General features: G+C 42.3%; 1 protein-coding gene across 1 annotated transcript in view; it reads right to left on the reverse strand.

Moving 5' to 3' along the window:
- Window positions 1-24557, reverse strand: part of sema5ba (sema domain, seven thrombospondin repeats (type 1 and type 1-like), transmembrane domain (TM) and short cytoplasmic domain, (semaphorin) 5Ba) — a 227296-nt gene that overhangs the window by 24762 nt on the left and 177977 nt on the right. The window contains exons 7-11 of the mRNA XM_079518685.1: window positions 21715-21832; window positions 19193-19377; window positions 16480-16623; window positions 15195-15342; window positions 11496-11721 (exon numbers count right to left, since the gene is read on the reverse strand). Coding sequence (XP_079374811.1) covers window positions 11496-11721; window positions 15195-15342; window positions 16480-16623; window positions 19193-19377; window positions 21715-21832 — 821 coding nt within the window. The remainder of the gene's footprint in view (window positions 1-11495; window positions 11722-15194; window positions 15343-16479; window positions 16624-19192; window positions 19378-21714; window positions 21833-24557) is intronic.

Raw genomic sequence — 24557 nt, forward strand, 5'->3', positions numbered from 1 at the left:
CTATAATACAGGGTTTCTACTTGCGAAATGGGTACAGCCATAGCTATAATACAGGGTTTCTACTAGAGAAATGGGTACAGCCATAGCTATAATACAGGGTTTCTACTAGAGAAATGGGTACAGCCATAGCTATAATACAGGGTTTCTACTTGAGAAATGGGTACAGCCATAGCTATAATACAGGGTTTCTACTAGAGAAATGGGTACAGCCATAGCTATAATACAGGGTTTCTACTAGAGAAATGGGTACAGCTATAGCTATAATACAGGGTTTCTACTAGAGAAATGGGTACAGCCATAGCTATAATACAGGGTTTCTACTAGAGAAATGGGTACAGCCATAGCTATAATACAGGGTTTCTACTAGAGAAATGGGTACAGCCATAGCTATAATACAGGGTTTCTACTTGAGAAATGGGTACAGCCATAGCTATAATACAGGGTTTCTACTTGAGAAATGGGTACAGCCATAGCTATAATACAGGGTTTCTACTAGAGAAATGGGTACAGCTATAGCTATAATACAGGGTTTCTACTAGAGAAATGGGTACAGCCATAGCTATAATACAGGGTTTCTACTAGAGAAATGGGTACAGCCAGCTATAATACAGGGTTTCTACTTGAGAAATGGGTACAGCCATATCTATAATACAGGGTTTCTACTAGAGAAATGGGTACAGCCATAGCTATAATACAGGGTTTCTACTTGAGAAATGGGTACAGCCATATCTATAATACAGGGTTTCTACTTGAGAAATGGGTACAGCCATAGCTATAATACAGGGTTTCTACTTGAGAAATGGGTACAGCCATAGCTATAATACAGGGTTTCTACTTGAGAAATGGGTACAGCCAGCTATAATACAGGGTTTCTACTAGAGAAATGGGTACAGCCAGCTATAATACAGGGTTTCTACTTGAGAAATGGGTACAGCCAGCTATAATACAGGGTTTCTACTTGAGAAATGGGTACAGCCAGCTATAATACAGGGTTTCTACTTGAGAAATGGGTACAGCCAGCTATAATACAGGGTTTCTACTTGAGAAATGGGTACAGCCATAGCTATAATACAGGGTTTCTACTTGAGAAATGGGTACAGCCATAGCTATAATACAGGGTTTCTACTTGAGAAATGGGTACAGCCAGCTATAATACAGGGTTTCTACTAGAGAAATGGGTACAGCCATAGCTATAATACAGGGTTTCTACTTGAGAAATGGGTACAGCCAGCTATAATACAGGGTTTCTACTTGAGAAATGGGTACAGCCATAGCTATAATACAGGGTTTCTACTTGAGAAATGGGTACAGCCATAGCTATAATACAGGGTTTCTACTTGAGAAATGGGTACAGCCAGCTATAATACAGGGTTTCTACTAGAGAAATGGGTACAGCCAGCTATAATACAGGGTTTCTACTTGAGAAATGGGTACAGCCAGCTATAATACAGGGTTTCTACTAGAGAAATGGGTACAGCCAGCTATAATACAGGGTTTCTACTAGAGAAATGGGTACAGCCAGCTATAATACAGGGTTTCTACTAGAGAAATGGGTACAGCCAGCTATAATACAGGGTTTCTACTAGAGAAATGGGTACAGCCATAGCTATAATACAGGGTTTCTACTAGAGAAATGGGTACAGCCATAGCTATAATACAGGGTTTCTACTTGAGAAATGGGTACAGCCAGCTATAATACAGGGTTTCTACTTGAGAAATGGGTACAGCCATAGCTATAATACAGGGTTTCTACTTGAGAAATGGGTACAGCCATAGCTATAATACAGGGTTTCTACTTGAGAAATGGGTACAGCCAGCTATAATACAGGGTTTCTACTAGAGAAATGGGTACAGCCAGCTATAATACAGGGTTTCTACTTGAGAAATGGGTACAGCCAGCTATAATACAGGGTTTCTACTAGAGAAATGGGTACAGCCAGCTATAATACAGGGTTTCTACTAGAGAAATGGGTACAGCCAGCTATAATACAGGGTTTCTACTAGAGAAATGGGTACAGCCATAGCTATAATACAGGGTTTCTACTAGAGAAATGGGTACAGCCAGCTATAATACAGGGTTTCTACTTGAGAAATGGGTACAGCTATAGCTATAATACAGGGTTTCTACTAGAGAAATGGGTACAGCCATAGCTATAATACAGGGTTTCTACTAGAGAAATGGGTACAGCCATAGCTATAATACAGGGTTTCTACTAGAGAAATGGGTACAGCCATAGCTATAATACAGGGTTTCTACTTGAGAAATGGGTACAGCCATAGCTATAATACAGGGTTTCTACTTGAGAAATGGGTACAGCCATAGCTATAATACAGGGTTTCTACTAGAGAAATGGGTACAGCTATAGCTATAATACAGGGTTTCTACTAGAGAAATGGGTACAGCCATAGCTATAATACAGGGTTTCTACTAGAGAAATGGGTACAGCCAGCTATAATACAGGGTTTCTACTTGAGAAATGGGTACAGCCATATCTATAATACAGGGTTTCTACTAGAGAAATGGGTACAGCCATAGCTATAATACAGGGTTTCTACTTGAGAAATGGGTACAGCCATATCTATAATACAGGGTTTCTACTTGAGAAATGGGTACAGCCATAGCTATAATACAGGGTTTCTACTTGAGAAATGGGTACAGCCATAGCTATAATACAGGGTTTCTACTTGAGAAATGGGTACAGCCAGCTATAATACAGGGTTTCTACTAGAGAAATGGGTACAGCCAGCTATAATACAGGGTTTCTACTTGAGAAATGGGTACAGCCAGCTATAATACAGGGTTTCTACTTGAGAAATGGGTACAGCCAGCTATAATACAGGGTTTCTACTTGAGAAATGGGTACAGCCAGCTATAATACAGGGTTTCTACTTGAGAAATGGGTACAGCCATAGCTATAATACAGGGTTTCTACTTGAGAAATGGGTACAGCCATAGCTATAATACAGGGTTTCTACTTGAGAAATGGGTACAGCCAGCTATAATACAGGGTTTCTACTAGAGAAATGGGTACAGCCAGCTATAATACAGGGTTTCTACTTGAGAAATGGGTACAGCCAGCTATAATACAGGGTTTCTACTAGAGAAATGGGTACAGCCAGCTATAATACAGGGTTTCTACTAGAGAAATGGGTACAGCCAGCTATAATACAGGGTTTCTACTAGAGAAATGGGTACAGCCATAGCTATAATACAGGGTTTCTACTAGAGAAATGGGTACAGCCATAGCTATAATACAGGGTTTCTACTTGAGAAATGGGTACAGCCAGCTATAATACAGGGTTTCTACTTGAGAAATGGGTACAGCCATAGCTATAATACAGGGTTTCTACTTGAGAAATGGGTACAGCCATAGCTATAATACAGGGTTTCTACTTGAGAAATGGGTACAGCCAGCTATAATACAGGGTTTCTACTAGAGAAATGGGTACAGCCAGCTATAATACAGGGTTTCTACTTGAGAAATGGGTACAGCCAGCTATAATACAGGGTTTCTACTAGAGAAATGGGTACAGCCAGCTATAATACAGGGTTTCTACTAGAGAAATGGGTACAGCCAGCTATAATACAGGGTTTCTACTAGAGAAATGGGTACAGCCAGCTATAATACAGGGTTTCTACTAGAGAAATGGGTACAGCCAGCTATAATACAGGGTTTCTACTTGAGAAATGGGTACAGCCAGCTATAATACAGGGTTTCTACTAGAGAAATGGGTACAGCCAGCTATAATACAGGGTTTCTACTTGAGAAATGGGTACAGCCATAGCTATAATACAGGGTTTCTACTAGAGAAATGGGTACAGCCAGCTATAATACAGGGTTTCTACTAGAGAAATGGGTACAGCCATAGCTATAATACAGGGTTTCTACTTGAGAAATGGGTACAGCTATAGCTATAATACAGGGTTTCTACTTGAGAAATGGGTACAGCCAGCTATAATACAGGGTTTCTACTAGAGAAATGGGTACAGCCAGCTATAATACAGGGTTTCTACTTGAGAAATGGGTACAGCCAGCTATAATACAGGGTTTCTACTAGAGAAATGGGTACAGCCATAGCTATAATACAGGGTTTCTACTAGAGAAATGGGTACAGCCATAGCTATAATACAGGGTTTCTACTAGAGAAATGGGTACAGCCATAGCTATAATACAGGGTTTCTACTAGAGAAATGGGTACAGCCATAGCTATAATACAGGGTTTCTACTTGAGAAATGGGTACAGCCATAGCTATAATACAGGGTTTCTACTAGAGAAATGGGTACAGCCAGCTATAATACAGGGTTTCTACTAGAGAAATGGGTACAGCCATAGCTATAATACAGGGTTTCTACTAGAGAAATGGGTACAGCCATAGCTATAATACAGGGTTTCTACTAGAGAAATGGGTACAGCCATAGCTATAATACAGGGTTTCTACTTGAGAAATGGGTACAGCCATAGCTATAATACAGGGTTTCTACTAGAGAAATGGGTACAGCCAGCTATAATACAGGGTTTCTACTAGAGAAATGGGTACAGCCAGCTATAATACAGGGTTTCTACTTGAGAAATGGGTACAGCCAGCTATAATACAGGGTTTCTACTTGAGAAATGGGTACAGCCATATCTATAATACAGGGTTTCTACTTGAGAAATGGGTACAGCCATATCTATAATACAGGGTTTCTACTTGAGAAATGGGTACAGCCATAGCTATAATACAGGGTTTCTACTTGAGAAATGGGTACAGCCAGCTATAATACAGGGTTTCTACTTGAGAAATGGGTACAGCCAGCTATAATACAGGGTTTCTACTAGAGAAATGGGTACAGCCATAGCTATAATACAGGGTTTCTACTTGAGAAATGGGTACAGCCATAGCTATAATACAGGGTTTCTACTTGAGAAATGGGTACAGCCAGCTATAATACAGGGTTTCTATTGAGAAATGGGTACAGCCAGCTATAATACAGGGTTTCTACTAGAGAAATGGGTACAGCCATAGCTATAATACAGGGTTTCTACTGAGAAATGGGTACAGCCATAGCTATAATACAGGGTTTCTACTTGAGAAATGGGTACAGCCATAGCTATAATACAGGGTTTCTACTTGAGAAACGGGTACAGCCATAGCTATAATACAGGGTTTCTACTTGAGAAATGGGTACAGCCATAGTTATAATACAGGGTTTCTACTTGAGAAATGGGTACAGCCAGCTATAATACAGGGTTTCTACTAGAGAAATGGGTACAGTCAGCTATAATACAGGGTTTCTACTTGAGAAATGGGTACAGCCATAGCTATAATACAGGGTTTCTACATGAGAAATGGGTACAGCCATAGCTATAATACAGGGTTTCTACTTGAGAAATGGGTACAGCCATATCTATAATACAGGGTTTCTACTTGAGAAATGGGTACAGCCATATCTATAATACAGGGTTTCTACTTGAGAAATGGGTACAGCCATAGCTATAATACAGGGTTTCTACATGAGAAATGGGTACAGCCATATCTATAATACAGGGTTTCTACTTGAGAAATGGGTACAGCCATAGCTATAATACAGGGTTTCTACTTGAGAAATGGGTACAGCCATATCTATAATACAGGGTTTCTACTTGAGAAATGGGTACAGCCATATCTATAATACAGGGTTTCTACTTGAGAAATGGGTACAGCCATAGCTATAATACAGGGTTTCTACTTGAGAAATGGGTACAGCCAGCTATAATACAGGGTTTCTACTTGAGAAATGGGTACAGCCAGCTATAATACAGGGTTTCTACTAGAGAAATGGGTACAGCCATAGCAGAAATGGGTACAGCCATATCTATAATACAGGGTTTCTACTTGAGAAATGGGTACAGCCATATCTATAATACAGGGTTTCTACTTGAGAAATGGGTACAGCCATAGCTATAATACAGGGTTTCTACTTGAGAAATGGGTACAGCCAGCTATAATACAGGGTTTCTACTTGAGAAATGGGTACAGCCAGCTATAATACAGGGTTTCTACTAGAGAAATGGGTACAGCCATAGCTATAATACAGGGTTTCTACTTGAGAAATGGGTACAGCCATAGCTATAATACAGGGTTTCTACTTGAGAAATGGGTACAGCCAGCTATAATACAGGGTTTCTATTGAGAAATGGGTACAGCCAGCTATAATACAGGGTTTCTACTAGAGAAATGGGTACAGCCATAGCTATAATACAGGGTTTCTACTAGAGAAATGGGTACAGCCAGCTATAATACAGGGTTTCTACTTGAGAAATGGGTACAGCCAGCTATAATACAGGGTTTCTATTGAGAAATGGGTACAGCCAGCTATAATACAGGGTTTCTACTTGAGAAATGGGTACAGCCATAGCTATAATACAGGGTTTCTACTAGAGAAATGGGTACAGCCAGCTATAATACAGGGTTTCTACTAGAGAAATGGGTACAGCCATAGCTATAATACAGGGTTTCTACTAGAGAAATGGGTACAGCCAGCTATAATACAGGGTTTCTATTGAGAAATGGGTACAGCCAGCTATAATACAGGGTTTCTATTGAGAAATGGGTACAGCCAGCTATAATACAGGGTTTCTACTTGAGAAATGGGTACAGTCATAGCTATAATACAGGGTTTCTACTAGAGAAATGGGTACAGCCATAGCTATAATACAGGGTTTCTATTGAGAAATGGGTACAGCCATAGCTATAATACAGGGTTTCTATTGAGAAATGGGTACAGCCATAGCTATAATACAGGGTTTCTACTAGAGAAATGGGTACAGCCAGCTATAATACAGGGTTTCTACTAGAGAAATGGGTACAGCCATAGCTATAATACAGGGTTTCTACTAGAGAAATGGGTACAGCCATAGCTATAATACAGGGTTTCTACTAGAGAAATGGGTACAGCCATAGCTATAATACAGGGTTTCTATTGAGAAATGGGTACAGCCATAGCTATAATACAGGGTTTCTACTAGAGAAATGGGTACAGCCATAGCTATAATACAGGGTTTCTATTGAGAAATGGGTACAGCCATAGCTATAATACAGGGTTTCTACTGAGAAATGGGTACAGCCAGCTATAATACAGGGTTTCTACTAGAGAAATGGGTACAGCCATAGCTATAATACAGGGTTTCTATTGAGAAATGGGTACAGCCATAGCTATAATACAGGGTTTCTACTTGAGAAATGGGTACAGCCAGCTATAATACAGGGTTTCTACTTGAGAAATGGGTACAGCCATAGCTATAATACAGGGTTTCTACTAGAGAAATGGGTACAGCCAGCTATAATACAGGGTTTCTACTTGAGAAATGGGTACAGCCAGCTATAATACAGGGTTTCTACTTGAGAAATGGGTACAGCATTAGCTATAATACAGGGTTTCTACTAGAGATGTCCCGATACTGTATTGATTTTATTTGTCATATCGGGTCATATCGGTATCGGTGAATATGCCAGTCTAACCAGCGATCCGACACAGGGGTAAGGGGTTGACACTATAGCAGGTAAATACAATGTTGGGACATGTGGAGTTTGCTTTGGAGTTGCCCAAACTGCAAGTGCACATTTGAGTCTGCTATAAACACAACATGAGATATATAGCTAGATAGCTATAAACACAACACGAAATCACAACACTGGTATCGGTATCGGTATCGGCTAACATAGAAATTGAGGTATCGGGGTCGGATCGGAAGCGAAAAAAGTGTATCGGGACATCCCTAGTTTCTACTTGCTCTTTCCGTGCATGCCGCGCATGTTCCGTGCCCGGCAACCTCTGCACTCGAAAAACACCATGGAAAATGCGCGAGCGCTCGCTCAGAAACCCCATATCCGCTCTGGTGCTCCTTCGGTGTTGCTATAGATATGCTAACCGCCTAATATTGATTGAAGTATTTATTAACAGTTTGCAGAATTACAGTACATTTCAAGCACAACTCAATACAAAGACTGATTGTTAACTGTGAGTGGACGACACCAATAAAGCATTACACTTGTTTACAAGAGGGTCCACCTTGTTCAATTCATCAAAACATTTAGAGACGTACAAATAGACACTTCTATATATAGCCAAAGAACAGAACAGGAATTCATCATGAAGGAGGTATAAAGGGAAAAAGTGGTGTCTCTCTTAACCACTTTGAGCCTGCCTGGTATCCCAATTTTGGGCATGCCATTATTTCCAAAAATGTCCCAAAAATGTCCCCCAAAAACCCCTTTGTTCTGCGGTGAGTCCTTAGAAAGGAGTACAAGAATGACATCATTGCCAAGTTTATTTATTTATGTTCAAATTTAAAAAGAAATGCAAACAAGACATTCCCTCTTCTGTTCATATTTGTTTTCGTGTTACTTCTGACATTCACTCCTATAACCCACAAGGCAAAGAGATGATTTTGAATTGCCTTTTTGTCGTATACTTCAAAACATCAAACATTCATCAAATTTAGAGGCCCTCGTTTGGTGGGATTCTCGAGTCTAGATGCATCACTAAAGTCCTCATTATCCTTGCCAATATTCATCTAAAGTAATGTCTTATTTCTTCCTCGCTAGTAGTTTACATGATTTAGTTTGATGTGTTCTCGTTTCTTTTGTGTTTCTGTTGTTGTATTGTTTATTGCCCTTTTTGTGCAGTCTCTGTGTTTTTATTTATTTATTGCACAGCTGCTCCCTTTGTCAATTTGTGGTCTTTTGTATTGTTCTTATATCTTATTGAACTTTTAATCTGTTTTAATCAATGACCTCTTCCATACAGGAAAGGATTCCAAATGAGCCGGCTGGCTAATTCCTTTCCTTGCATTGTTTTTGTTCATTGATATGTTATGTATTATCTATTGTTTTATAACTATGTGCTAAAAAAACTAAACTAAACTAAACTAAACTAGATAAAGTGCCCCTCGGGGCACAGGTCTCCATCAGGCCAGGTCAGGTTGTGGCCTCCTGGTGGCGCTATAATAGGCCAATGTGAAAAGGGTGCCATTTCTTCTTATGCCTTGAATGGCAATTGGATGATTTGGGGCATTTTGTTCCAAAAATGTGTTTTGCAAAAATCCACCTGTTGGTGGTGCTATAACAGGCCAATGTGAAAAGGGAAAGGGATATATTCCTCAGCCTAGTAAGAAAGTCCGTGAAAGATTTCACGTAAATTGCGTTCATGATTTGAGGCTTTTTGTTCAAAAACGGGCCAGTCCTGCAAACGTTGAAAGCCAATGATAGCCAATTAGGATGGAATATGAAATATCGGACAGATCCGTCTTGAGCACGATTTGCGGGATTTTTGGACAAAATCTGGAGGAGTAATAGCAAAAAATGAAACAACAAGGAGTACACTGCAGAAGGAGAGGCCAACCAAAAAAAACATTTTTTAAATATCAAAAATATACACATCCTCAGCACCTTGTGGTTTTGATTCCCATATACACGTCAAAGGCCATAGTGTTAATATCAACTAGACCTGTACGTGCCCGTCGCAGTCGGCCACCGGCCTACTTGGGAACGATGCAACTTGGGAACCTAATGATATACGTTGTCATAGCACCCGTTTTAACTGTCAGCCGGTGTCCCACATGGAGATCTGTGTATGTGCCTGTGTGTGAACTGTGAAGACTGCAAACTGTACTTGGCAATCAATTCGGCCCACTGGCAGAGCCTGATTGGTTGAGCCTCAATTGGCTGAGGCAGAGGCTGGAAATTGCACAGGTGAAAGGAGTTGGCCTCATTAGGCCCACTGGCAGAGCCTGACCAGAGCCTTTTGTGGTGGTTCTGGAGAACCGTGGGTCCGACCGACTTGATACCTGGCACTGCACTCCCTGCGGGGGTGTGGAACGCGTGTGTCGAATGTGAAGTGGGTGGGTCAAACGGTTCTCGAGTTACGTGCATTACAACCGTACACGCACACACGCACGCACGCAGACAGACAGAGACGTGGCGCATTTATAGTAGGATGTGTGGCTCGATCTTCCTTGGCGGTGGGGTTCCACCAGGGTGGGAGCATGCCTCGAGGAGCCTCCAGGGGATTGACAGCTTGACACCACGGGGCCAACAGGTAATCCATGGGGGGCCAGAGAGGGCAGAGGAGAAGGTATAGCCGAGACGAGGAGAGCAAAGGACTGCAACCCTGAGTAGTCATGCCCTTCTCTCTCCCTCCCCTCTTTGATACACGCACACACGCACACACCACTAGACTGTGACCCTGTGACAGGCTGTAGGGATCTAACGGATCCATGACCTATGTCATGGTCCTGTACACTGTGTGTGTGTGTGTGTGTGTGTGTGTGTGTGTGTGTGTGTGTGTGTGTGTGTGTGTGTGTGTGTGTGTGTGTGTGTGTGTGTGTGTGTGTGTGTGTGTGTGTGTGTGTGTGTCCGATAACAAGCTTATCGAGTATCCGTTATCAATAAGCTTTGGGCTTATCAAGCCTGTTATCGAGCATAGCGGCCCATGACATCATGTTTAAACAATCAAGACAAGAGGCGATCAAGAAATAAATACCTGCCAACCAGCACTGTCCTTGTAAAGAAATGTCGCTTTTAAAGTGACGGTACACACATTAAGTTAACACCTTGGATGTCCAAGCCGGAGTTCTCTGTCCAAGTTCAAGGTCACGGTCAAGTGCCCAACATGGAGATTAATAAACAAGACGGAGATTAATGATAACAAAACCGTTCGCATCGCTCTAGAGCCTTGGAGCACTTGTTGCCCGATCCGATGACGTGTCAAAAAGTGACACGTCATCGAAAATCTCATAACTCCCGATCTAAATCATCCCGTCTAATTCTGAAAAAAGATCCTGTGTTTGACGGCCTTCCGCGGTCCAGTCGCTAGTCGCGATAGATTTATTATTACCTCCCGTTGTTGTCGATCGACTCGATCGTGGTGTAGCTATTGTTAGCTGCTACACAGACATGCACACCAGCTTCCGTTGCGCCGGTAAAAGTGGTCCGTGCGCTACAAATGATGGGCACCCTGGATGAAATGGATTAAATAGTTCCGGGCTTCTAAGGTGTTAACAGTTTCTTTAATATTATGTTATTGGTAAAAAGGTCAATTGCCTCCACTCTGTTAGAAAAGTTCTGTAGTTGAAGGCCCTAGTAAAAGATACTGGTTCTGTTCAGAATTTATTGTCGTCTCCCGCCTTTCCACAAAATAATAGAAAATGCTCGATAGTGGGTTCGAAGAACCCGGCCTGATCATTATCAATACAAATTAACGATTTTTTTTCACTTGCAACCAAGTGTAAAACCAAGTGTAAAATGACTTATACTGGATCTCTTGTCCACTAGTCCCTTCCTAACATTTTAGTCTTCTAATCTGTTGACGAAATTGTCAATATATTTAGTCCTAGTTTTAGCCATCGAAGATTAGTTTTCATGTAGTTTCCATTTAGTTTTTATCAGTGGAAAAAGGTAGTCGACGGACATTAGTTTTAGTCGATGAAAACAACACTGTCTCTCTCTCTCTCTCTCTCTCTCTCTCTCTTACTGTCCGTCTCGCAGGCGGCCGTGCCGTCGTTGGGGCAGAAGCGCGTCTCCACCTTCCTCCGCCCGATCTGCAGCTCGTGCGGGTCGGCCAGGTGGGCGCGGCACATGTAGCGCACGCGCTGCTCCTGGCGCGCGCCGCCCTGCGTCACGTTCACGGGCATCCACGGCGTCCACGGCGTGTTGCGCTTCACCTCCGGACACGGCTCCAGGTTGCAGGCCTTGTATTCCTGGAAGGAGTCGGATGGAAGTCATACAGAGAGAGTTCAGGTTCAGGTTAACCCATTTTGGGGCGGGAACCCCTTTTGGTGTTTTAAAGCATTATGTTATACTTTAGCTATTGAAAAATAGCAGATCTACAAGCTCGTAGCGCGGCACCGAGTGGCGCGCTACGAGCTTGTAGGTCTGCTATTTTCGTGAAAATGTGGTGCAAATCTTCGAATACTGCATATATTCTTTCAGAGTGAACGATTTTAACTCAAATCTTTGCTTCTGCGGGGGGGGGGTCCCTGGAACAACATATTTTCAGACATATTTCTGCGGCCAAATACATATATTTTTGACGACTGACATAGAAACATTTTTTCTGAAAATTCTGTCAGAGTTTAGAAGACATTTGTAGAATCGTCCTCAGGTCTAAATGGGTTAAATCAACTTCTTTGCTCTGCCTCGTGTTTGAGTGGACTCTGTTGGTTTCTTAGAACATTAGTCTGTTTGCCTGTGGTTTTCAGAGGTCTAAGCTGTTGCTTCTCCCTAAACCCTGGATAAACATTCATGAATCAACAACAGAAACCAGAGTATTAAGGCAGGTGCAGTAGCTTTAAACCCCTATACCCCCAGGGGTTTCTACTTGGTCGTCGTCGTCCCCCATCTACACCAAATCAGATCTAAAAGCTCACAACATGTAGTGAGCTTGGTGATCGCCATTTAAACCACATGTTCGACTATTTTCACTGAATGTTTTGCCTACTATGACATGCCCAGAATGGGGACACTATTCAGTATTTAAGTCCGACGTCATTTTGTAGTGCTACGTTACGTCCGGGTCCAAGTGGCACCAGCTCCCGTCCGCATCTCATTGTAAATAGAATATCTAAACGCGTGAATCTTTTTACAATGACGTTATTTTTCAGAAAGGAAGCCATTGAGGGTTAAAATGGGTCTTAATGATTCCAAATCGAGTAGAATTATTAATGTTCTGTACAAGTGTCCATGACAAAGAAAATATATGATGTGGAGACAATAAAGACTATTATTATCATTATTATTGAAGGTGGTAACAGTCCATTTGCTCAGTACAATATTTCGGGGGCATATTTAGAATGTGTGCAGGCTTGAGTATGTTGAATCTAGTTTGCAACTCTTTCAGTGCCAGGGGGTGGACACCAGTTTTGGTCCTGGGTGCCATTTTAGCCCATTTTATAATGGGATAAAAGAAAGAAAATGTAATTCTATTGTTCATGTCATGTGCATGTCATCACCTGCACACCAGATTAGAGGAATTTTCAAAATATGGATTTAAAAAAAAAAGAATATATATATATTTTTTAACTCGTCTTAACGTCCCTGGCAATCAGTGCATAATTAGATTCAGCTCGTCTTAACGTCCCTGGCACTTTTAATGAGGATTTAGTTGACACAATGAAATAAAATGGCGATAGTTCTGTGTGGGGCAGACGGCCTAGCTGTCACAGCCAGATTTGGGAGAGCAGCAGCTTTGTTGTTGCGAGGAAAGCGGTAAAATTAGACTTTCGTGGTTGTTTTCGTCTAAGATTTAGTCCGACGGAGCGTCACAGTATAACTCTATGGGGACACAAAAGCGACACAAAAGTAGGACCCGGAAGTATCTCTGGAGGGGGCGCTCACGTCACGGCTAAAATACTGAATAAAGCGCCGAAGTCCTGACGTCACTCGCTCATCCACCTGGCCTACACGGGTAGGCTACTGCAGTAACTGCGTTAAGAACTCTGATTGCATAATTGAGGGAAATGTGTTCCCAACGAGCATCTCCCTAGTTAAGTTAATGTTGCGACTTGCTGCTTTTAAGAGGGGATGACACTCTCTCCAGGGTGACCAAAGCCCTGTTGTGGGCATGGGCGTGATTATCTACCCTGGCAACTTTTGTTCTAATCTGATTCAAAACAGTTACCATTTTGTGACATAGCAAACTGCAATTCAGTCTACTACACACACACACACGTTAATTAACCGCCATGATTGACAACCCAAAATAATGAGTAGTAGTACAGCTACATTTCATTCTCATTTGTGTTGCCATGACACCATCAGCTGTTTTAAAAAAAATAACTATTAGGCTACTATATTTAAACATTTTGTAGTCACCCTTTGTACAGATAAAAGGACCACAAGTGTATTATAACATAATGCACTAATAGATGAAGATACAGATCTTAAAATCAGTCAGTTAATATGATGTTTGCACGCACGCACGCACACACGCACACGCACACACACACACACACACACACACACACACACACACACACACACACACACACACACACACACACACACACACACACACACACAGTGTTTTCAGTGTGAGAGTATATACTCTCTCTCCTTCATTTTCTCTTCTCTCTCTTTCTCGCATTATTCATGTGCAAATGACATAATGAGGAACAATTATGAGATGAATGTATCTTACGATAATTACACTTCCAACTTTCAGTTAATATATTTTTGTCGCCGAAGAGATGAGGACTGAGGACATTATGTTGCCGTTCTCATAACTGTAGAAGCAGATAATCAGGAATTAAACAAAAATGTCTTCCTCTCTGTAGATTACATGATTTAGTTTCTTTTGTGTTTTTTTTGTTGTATTGTTTATTTCCCTTTTTTGTGCAGTTTGTGTTTTTATTTCTTTATTGCACAGCTGCTCCCTTTTTCAACTTGTAGTCTTTTGTATTGTTAACTTTTAATCTGTTTAAATCAATGACCTCTTCCATACAGGAAAGGATTCCAAATAAGCCAGCTGGCTTCTTCCTTTCCTTGCATTGTATTTTTGTTCTTTGATGTGTATTGTCTATTGTTTATACTATGTGCTAAATAAATAAACCTAAACCTAAACCTAATGCGTCCATCGGTCTTGCTTGAACCGGAGAATGTAATAACATATTATTGAGGGGTGCTAGCCCCTCCTATATTCAGCTATAGTGTAGATGCTTGTCCTCAACACAAACATTAAATGCCATTGACAATGAATGGAGTATTCACGTCATACTTTTTATTCCACGATTTTGTAACCCATTTTTCATCCCTGTGTCAATTATATAATGTGATCCTGGGCTCTACACACCCTCCGCCAACCTGGGGAGAGCAACGGACATGAACTCATGCTTCCTTCATGCCTGAGTGTCCAAGTTGCTCCTTTATACCTGACAGGGGGGAGTTTCCCCGGCCAGACGTAGCGTGTGGAAGGAACACGTTATTCCAACCAGTTCCATTCCCCTCCACCAGGCGCCCCGGCTGGCCAGGGGGTGGCAGTTTAGAGACCAGGATTACTGCATGTTTTTTGTGAGGGTACCTACCCTAGGGGACACGGGGAGAACATGCAAACTCCAGAAACACAGGAACTCTTTTTTTATGGGAGTAGCTAGTGATATGTGTGTGCGTGCGTGTACAGTACATACACGATGTCTGTACACATGCGTGTGTGCGTGCGCGCGTGAACATGTCGTACCAGTGCGCAGCCTGCACAGCTGTTGCCATTCTCGCAGGTTCGAACCCTGGAATGGACGCCTCCAGCACACTCCGTGCTGCACTTGGTCCAGGAGCCCCAGGGGGACCAGAAGATGGGCTGGGGACAGGACACGCCCTCGTTACAGAACCTGGATCATGGAGAATATAGGGATCAATTACCAGTGGTGTAAAGTAACTAAGTATTTTTACTTAAGTACTGTACTTAAGTACAATTTTGAGGTATTTGTACTTTACTTGAGTATTTACAATTTCCAGTACTTTTACTTCTACTCCACTACATCTCAGAGCCGCAATTTGAACTTTTACTCCACTACAATTATGTGAAAACTAGTTACTTTGGAGATTTCAATTTTCATTAGAAAACATACAGTGACCACTTCAACCCTATACATGCATCGCAACGCGACGCATTGAGAGCTTGTAGTTCTGCTATTTTCAAAAGATTTTCTACACATTTTGAACTTGAAATGGGACATTCTGCAATATGAGTACTTTTACATGTAGTACTTTAAGTACATTTTGATGCAGATACTTTTGTACTTTTACTCAAGTACATTTTCAATTCCGTACTTTTACTTGTAACGAAGTAGTTCTAAATTGCAGTATTGGTACTTTTACTTAAGTAAAACAATTGAGTACTTTTTCCACCACTGCAAGTGAGTAATCAAAAGTTGATTGTATCAAATATACTTTGTTCAAAGTAGAACAAAGGTTTGGTCACCTCTAGGGGTGTAACGATATGGTAACTGCATCGAAAAATATATTTTAATTTCATGAATCGAAGTATATCGAAATGAAAACAGCAACATTGACTATGTATCGTATCGTTTTGCAATGCAAATAATCGATTGTATCAATACTACATTTTTGTGCAGGTATTTAACCATTTTTAAAAGATAAAAGAAAAAGAGGGGATTAATTAACTTAGTTTAAAATAATGTCAATGTATTTGCTAAATAGTTACTGTATCGATTTCAAATCATTGAATCGCATCGTATCGCCATAATGAACCAATATCTATATGTATCGTATCGTCAACCATGTATACGTATCGTATCGCTGTTAACCCATTCTGGGCGGGAACCCCTTTTGGTGTTTAAAGCATTATGTTATGCTTTAGCTATTGAAAAATAGCAGATCTACAAGCTCTACGAACTTGTAGGTCTGCTATTTTTGAAAAATCGTGAAAATGTTGGCAAAATCTTTGAATATATATTCTTTCAGAGCGAACGTTTTTTCAACTCAAATATTTGCCTATAGCTCACCTCTCGTCTCGGCCCGGTCCCACACACACGCGGCCCCCGTGTCGTGGCGAGGGGTTGTTACAGGAGCGCTGGCGGAGCTCGAACCCGGTGCCACACGTGGTGCTGCACTGGCCCCACGACGACCACGGCGTCCAGCCTCCGTTCCTACAGTTCAAAAGAAAGCATTTTTATGCAACAAACGTAAAAATAGTATACAGAACCAGCGTTGTTTTTGGCAGAACATTTCTATTTTAGTTTTAGTCACAGTCCCTTGAAACGTTTTCATTTCGTTTTAGTCACAAAAAAAAATTCCACCTGAAATGTGTTAGTGTTTAGTCTAGTTTTAGTTGACTTTATGAGATTTTTGTCGACTAAATCTACAGTTGATTTAGTCGACTAAAATGTATTTTGGCGGGCCTTGATGCCGTCATAATGACTGAATTTACACTTGCTGAAAAAAGCCGATTGTAGATCGGCTATTTTCAGCATGCAACCAAGTGTCAAATGACTTATACTGGATCTCTTGTCCACTAGTCCCTTCCTAACATTTTAGTTCCGTTTTTATTTGTTGACAAAATCGACAGTATATTTAGTCTCAGTTTTAGTCATCCTAGCTTAGTTTTCATGTGGTTTCCATTTCGTTTTTGTCCGTGGAAAAAGGTAGTCGACGGACATTTTTCGTCTTAGTTTTAGTCGACGAAAACACTGTACAGAAAATGAGGGAAAAGGTGTTTTTTTTTTTTACAGAGTTCCGTGTGTTATTCTTTCCAGCAATGCCATCTATATCTATAAATGCACCAAGTCTCTGTACGTGTGTAATCCACGTAACTTGAAAACCGTTCGCCCCCCCACCGACTTCAAATTTGACACACAGACACACGTTCCACACCCCCCCCCCCCCCACAGGGGGTTTTAGTACCTGTAAATATTGCAAATCACCTGTCTAATTTGTCCTTCTGTGGCACAGAAGAGCAGACATATTATATATGCACGACACTCAATTTGACCCGGGGAGGAGAACACGAACACGTATACGTTCCTTCAATTTGCTGAAGTGCTTTGTATAGCTGGGTATAGCTACTCCTCGTGATTTAATTATCGCTTCCTGCAAAGCCACAATTCCAATTTCTTCCACCTGGGATTAATCCATTTAGACCTGAGATCAGATTCTAAAAAATGTCTTCTACATCCTGACAGTTTTCTGAAAAAGCTATGTTTCTATGTCAGTCGTTCGATTTTTTTAAAATAGCAGACCTACAAGCTCGTAGCGCGCCACTCGGTGGCGCGCTATGAGCTTGTAGATCTGCTATTTTTCAATAGCTAAAGCATAACATAATGCTAACACCAAAAGGGGTTCCCGCCGAAAATGGGTTAAATCTGGCAGAGTGATCCAAGAAGCGCCTAAGCTCTTTGTATACTATAGCCCCGTTGGCTCCAAAACCTCTGATTGGCCCAATCTCCCCCCGAAGAAGACACAGGTAGAGACTCGGGGTGTCAAATAAAATTCCACTCCTTCTTGATCCTCCCTCTCATCTTGTCTTCGCAGGGAATTGTTCCCCAAGGTGGAATGTGTCAAAGTGAATGAGTTCCCGTTACGGCTGCAATGTGTTTAAAGAATAATGCTAGAAACCCATTTGATTCCCACTCGGGGATAATTTGCAACCATGTCATGACCAACGCGCTGAACATTATTATCTCTGTAGAAACAGAGGCTATATTCTGGAAGATAAAACTATACTGTGGCTTATAGAAGAGCAGCGCTGACCAGCTTCTTTGACTTTGTCGTTCTTATTAAATGGAGATGGAGTGGATAAACCTGCCTTATCCACCTCATCATATGCCACCGTGAACATAATTGGTTTACAGCGAAATGCCAATGCAATTTTAACGTAGTTACATGGAAAATATGGTCTTGTCGTGTACAGTTTTAGTGGTCATCGGCACTGAGTGCCGCGCTATGAACTTGTAGGTGTGCTATTTTTGAAAAATCGTGAAAATGTGCTCAGATCTTTGAATATATATTATTACAGAGTGAACATTTTAACTCAAATCTTTGCTTCTGGGGGGTTCCTGGAACAACAGATGGGGGGGGTCGGCGGCAAATTACATATCATTTTTGGGGTCCTTGACATGAAATATTGAGCACCACTGACACAGAAACATGAGGTATTTCAGGAAACTGTCAGGATTTAGAAGACATTTTTTTAATTCTGAACGGGAACCCCTTTTGGTGTTTTAACTAAGCATTGTTATACTTTAGCTATTGAAAAATAGCAGATCTACAAGCTCATAGCGCGCCACTGAGTGCCGCGCTACGAGCTTGTAGGCTCAAGGGGCGACTGTGGCTCAAGAGGTAGAGCGGGTCGTCCAATGATCCGTGGGTCGGCGGTTCGACACATGTCGAAGTGTCCTTGGGCAAGAACCCCAAATTGCTCCCGATGTGCTGGTTGGTACCTTGCATGGCTTCCGCCGCAATCGGTGTATGAATGTGTGTGTGAATGGGTGAATGTAATGCACAATCTATGTAAAGCGCCTTGGATAAAGGCACTATATAAATGCACCATTTACCATTTACCATTTAGGTCTGCTATTTTTGAAAAATCGTGAAAATGCGGCACAAATCTTTGAATATATATTCTTTCAGAGCGAACTTTTTTTTTATTTTGACGTCAGGCCTAAATGGGTTAATAGGTCCTAATTCATTGTATCACCGTGTGTGGAAGTGTATATCTACCTGGAGCAGTTGGACACTTGGATGGAGGGGCCTTCACAGGTCCTGCCCCCGCAGCGCGGGATGGGGCTGTCGCAGGCTCTGGACCGGCACAGGCAGGAGCTGACCCCGTCCGCCCCGTCCTCGTTGCTGCACGGCTGCCACGGCGCCCAGGGTCCGAAGAAACCGTGGGTGGTCTGGTTCCGCAGCTGGAAACCCCCCCCAAACACATTTTATTTTAAACAATATATTTATTGCATTTTCTTTTTTTCTTTTTTTTCACAAACAACAATAACGAACATTATACAACAGGTCGTTTCGAGGAAGCAATCTGATTGGTTGAAACAGCCTTCTAGCCGTGGTTCAAACGAGCACCACTCCACACCTGATCAAAACAAAGAATTCAGCTGCTCTGTTTTCCCAGAGCAAACTCGGTGGCTAGGCTAGCTAGTTTCTCGGGACATTTGTGGTCGTAGTGACTATATCTGTCATTAAAAAAATATGTTTTTTCAGCGATTTTCTTAGTTTAAAGGGTAACTGTTATATAATTGCAATATTACACTCGAGGGTGTAATAGTGATGCTTGCGGAACTCGACTACGTCCCGTTCCTGACCGCATCACTGTCGTGGCAATAATCACGTTAAATCACACCCTCTCGAGTAATATTGCTTAAATACATGACAACACAACAATCAGACAATACAACAGAATCCTGCATCCTGCATACAACTGCAGAGAATACAATTAGACATTTTCAGAGTCATCTGTTAGATGAGATAAATCATTGACTGTAACATACTGGATAAACCGTCCCCATATTTTTTCAAACACCTTTTGTTTATTCTTCAGACTAGAGTATAAGTGATTTTTTTCTCCAGACGAAGGCACTTAATTAGCTCCTTAAACCACTCAGCGATACTCGGTTTGCCTATCTTTTTTCCATGATAAAGCTGTAGCCCTTTTTTTTTTGCTTTGTTCGCTACTCTTTATCTTAGGACCAATTGGGTAATAGAAAAAGTTTTGAGTCAAGTTCAACATTTATCAATAATATCTTCTGTATCTCCCTCCTTTACCTCTTCCCAGAATTCTTTCACTCTTGGGCATGCCCACAAACAATGGAAAAGTCTACCTCATTTTAGTAGAAGTATCTGGAATATCTGCACTAAATTTATTTCGTTTCCCTGGTGTGACATACACCCTCATCATCAGCCAATCAAATTGCAATAGTTTTAACCGAGTATTACCCCGCAAACACATATTGCTTGATGGCGGACAGAGCAAGAGTAGCCTCGGAAACCCAGACGTTTTTATTTCCAGGGAGGAAAAAAAAGTCTGGGTCCGAGTCCACTTCAATTCGGCATAGCGCAAACATCACTCACTCTCTGCTGATTTCTGATCGTCTGCACCTTTGTTAAATTCACTCTCTGTCGCTCTAATTAATTAGTCTCATGTCTAGCAGCTGCGCATAGTTTCTGCCGGCGGATCCTGCCGGGAGCTGCCTATGCCATAAAAAGCATAGGTGAGTTCCAGGCTAGAGCAAGAGTGAACACTGGCCATGAAAGTCAAGTTATAGAAAAAACGCCGCGGAGCATTTACAAATCCCCCCTGCACACATTTGCAAAGCACACAAACATTTCAATTCCTGGAAGGGAGGGGAAAGATAACCCGACCGAGGCCCCTAGCTGCATCAAAGCGTTGTTATCGCTAATAGGGAAGGAAAGTGTTTTAATCGCAACTAACGAACTGTGCAGAAGTTATTTTCTCTTTAACAAGAAAAATGTGGTTTCTAAGGGGGCTGCAGATAACTACTGTGTTGTTCTCCTCTATTCTATTACGTTACAGCACAGCAGGGCCCATTAATCACGGGCCGTGCCAAGGGTTTTGACACCAGACAAACAGCAAACAAACACTACTAGCTCATGTTGGGCGGGAACCCCTTTTGGTGTTAGCATTATGTTATGCTTTAGCTATAGAGGGTATGCGCATGCTTAAAGTGAATGGAACATCGAGTGGAAAATTGAGTGGCAAAGCAACATGCAAAGTGAGTTTAACATTGTTTAACGTTGTTTAATGCAATCAGATAGGACTTTTCTGTTTGGATGTATGGGCTGTCAAGGCCAGAAAGTAGTTTTTTGCCACTCAGTAGGCGTTCCTGCATAACTTCCGGGTTTGATGAGGATGTCACGCGCATACCCTCTATTGAAAAATAGCAGATCTACAAGCTCATAGCACAACGAGCTTGTAGGTCTGCTATTTTTGAAAAATCGAAGAACGACTGACATAGAAACATAGCTTTTTCAGAAAAAATGTTAAAGCTACTGTGGATGTAGAAGACATTTTTAGAATCTGATCTCAGGTCAAAATGGGCTAGGGGCCTCAGGGCTTCAGGGGGCTCCCATAGGAGCAGCATGCCATGGAGAAGAAGGAGAAGCACCACAGTGCGTCAGACATTCCTGTCGCCGACGGGGTCACAGTTGTAGGGGGAACGAGTCACAGAGTTTGACAGCAGCAGCAGCAGAGGAGAGGAAACGGCGTGGCATCTTACGGGACAGACGGTGATGTTCTGGCTCCACTGGCTCATGTTGGAGCTGTCCTCCAGGGTGGTGCAGCGGCGCTGCTTCAGGTCCCAGCCGCAGTACGGGTCCCTCGCCTCCAGACACAACCTGCAGGGAGGGAGGGAGAGAGAGACAGAGAGAGACACAGAGAGAGAGAGAGAGTTAGCCAGTGCCGTCGCTACCTATACGCGTAATACGCACTGAGATCCCCTTTCCACCGGTTGGTTCCCAATGGGAACCGGTTCAGTTCTTTGTGGTTCTTAGTCCATGAGCCAGAGCTCCAAAATGAGTGGGAAAAACTAGACCTATATTAAATGGTTTATAGGATCAATAGTAAGTTCTCATGTAAATGAATACATGATAAACCTTCCACAGTAGTAGCTTTTTCATATTTTCAATTATTTTGCATATTTTCCGACATAATGCCTCTTTTGCATATTTAAAAATGTAAAATTTGTAATAGAATAAATCATTGTCTTCGTGTAAGTATTCAATTGGGGAAGTGTCATGGCGACAACAATCTAATATAGGTATGGTTTTGCACACTCAATTCATAATTAACGTTCCAATTTTGGAGCTCTGGCTCAAGAACTGAACCGTTTCCCGTTGGGAACCAACCAGTGGAAAAGTGGCCTGAGAGTAGGGCAACATGCCGAAGGGGGCAACAGAATGTGCCAAAAAGTGCCAAGCCGACCCTCAAAAGAACAATTTTCTCCGCAGCTCCGCCGCGTAATAACGAGCGGCCGTGTGTGTATATACGTCCTCGCAAACGGCGGAAATAGCCGATCTGCATGAGGAATAGCAGACCTCTCGTCGGGAGGGGGGGGGGGGGGGGGGGCAGCACAGATATCCTGAGTATAGGGCGACCAAATTGTCAGCTACGTCCCTGGAGTTACAGAGACAGACTCTCTCGAAACAGACTGTAGACTTGACTGGTGGGTGGTGACGGGTGGGCACATGGTGATCCACCTGAACTGAAGCCGCATCCACCCACAGCTGTTGATAATGATAAAGGGGGAGGGGTTAGGGGCAGGGATGATATTGTGATATCACTATATCACTGATTATTTCATTGGCTGTCAAGGTTTCAGTCTTCAGGAAGAAACCCTATAAATACAAAGGGAAGACGTCATTGCACTGTATATTAACAACCACACCAAGGGGTGTAATGAAGTACTGTAACACATGAAAAACTGGAAAATCATCTTTAATTCAAAGGTAAGAACCTCTCAAACCCACTCAACACCACGTTATGAATCAAGCCTTTCAAACATAATTATTAAGAGAGCCTGAAAGAGTGAAAACAACGGAGCTAGACCTGCCTTTTCATGTTGTGAGCGACACGCTAGAGAGCTTCTTGTCTCGTAGCAGTTCAGCAACAACTGCTTATTTCAGTCACGGCTCGTGACGTCGACCCCATTTATCCCATTTAGGCCCGACGTCGAAATTTTAAAAAATCCTGACAGTTTTCTTAAAAACTCATGTTTCTATGTCAGTGGCTCTCAAACAGTTTCATGTCAAGGACCCCCAAAATTATATGTAATTGGCCGCCGACCCCCATCTGAAAATATGTTGTTCCAGGGACCCCCCAGAAGCAAAGATTTGAGTTAAAAACGTTCACTCTGAAAGAATATATATTCAAAGATTTGAGGCACATTTTCACGATTTTTCAAAAATAGCAGACCTACAAGCTCATAGCGCGCCACTCGGTGGCGCGCTATGAGCTTGTAGATCTGCTATTTTTCCATAGCTAAAGTATAACATAATGCTTAAAAACACCAAAAGGGGTTCCCTTCCGCCCAGAATGGTTTAACTGCTATGATGGGATCTAATAGCTTGTACGTATGTCCTATTTAATTATCTTGCATATCATTATTAACACATCCAAGACTTTCAAAAAGTGGAGGGACCGACGTGACCCCGACGGCAGGCAATTTTACGCCTCGTCTCTCGCTTGCTCAGGCACCGAAACGGGCAGATCGAGGCCTACGTACATTGCGTGGCACGCACACACTCAGCGATGCATGCAATACTTAAGCTCGCCGCCAGTAAAACGCAGACAGGCTTAATGGGGGCTATTAAGTCTGACGCTATTAACCCATTCTGACCTGAGAAAAGATTCTACAAATGTCTTCTACATCCTGACAGTTTTCTGAAAAAGCTATGTTTCTATGTCAGTCGTTCTTCGATTTTTCAAAAATAGCAGACCTACAAGCTCGTAGCGCGCCACTCGGTGGCGCGCTATGAGCTTGTAGATCTGCTATTTTTCAACAGCTAAAGCATAGCATAATGCTAACACCAAAAGGGGTTCCCGCCCAAAATGGATTAATGACGGTGCTTAGCACGCGACAGCCCCGATACACACACACATGCCTCAAGAGGTATGATAAAGATGGCTCTTCTTTGGCTCTCTTTCTCTTTGGCTCTCCTTTTAGTTGTTTTTTTTTGGGGGCTTTTTCTGCCTTATATTGATAGTATATCAAGTGAAGATATAGACAGGAAAGAGGGAGAGAGAGAGGGGAGGGGGGGGGGGGAGAGACATGCAGCAAAGGTCGTCATGAACGGGACTCGAACACGCGACGCGCTGTCAGGCCAAAGCCTATATGTGTGGCATGCGCCTGGACCACTAGGCCAGCGGGCGCCCCCCCCCTGTACTGCGCAAAAAGCATGGAATACGGATGTGTATAGCGTGTGAAAATGTGTATGTCACCAAGAGGGGGGCGGCGTCTGAAAAGCTAGGGACGGCCCTCTCGTGGGCTTTAAATTCTAGCCCACATCACTCAGAATAGAGTGACGGTGGTATGTTTTGTTTTGTAAATATTGAGCTCGTTCT

Source organism: Electrona antarctica (genome assembly GCF_951216825.1).
Source record: "Electrona antarctica genome assembly, chromosome: 13".
Taxonomy (NCBI): domain Eukaryota; kingdom Metazoa; phylum Chordata; class Actinopteri; order Myctophiformes; family Myctophidae; genus Electrona; species Electrona antarctica.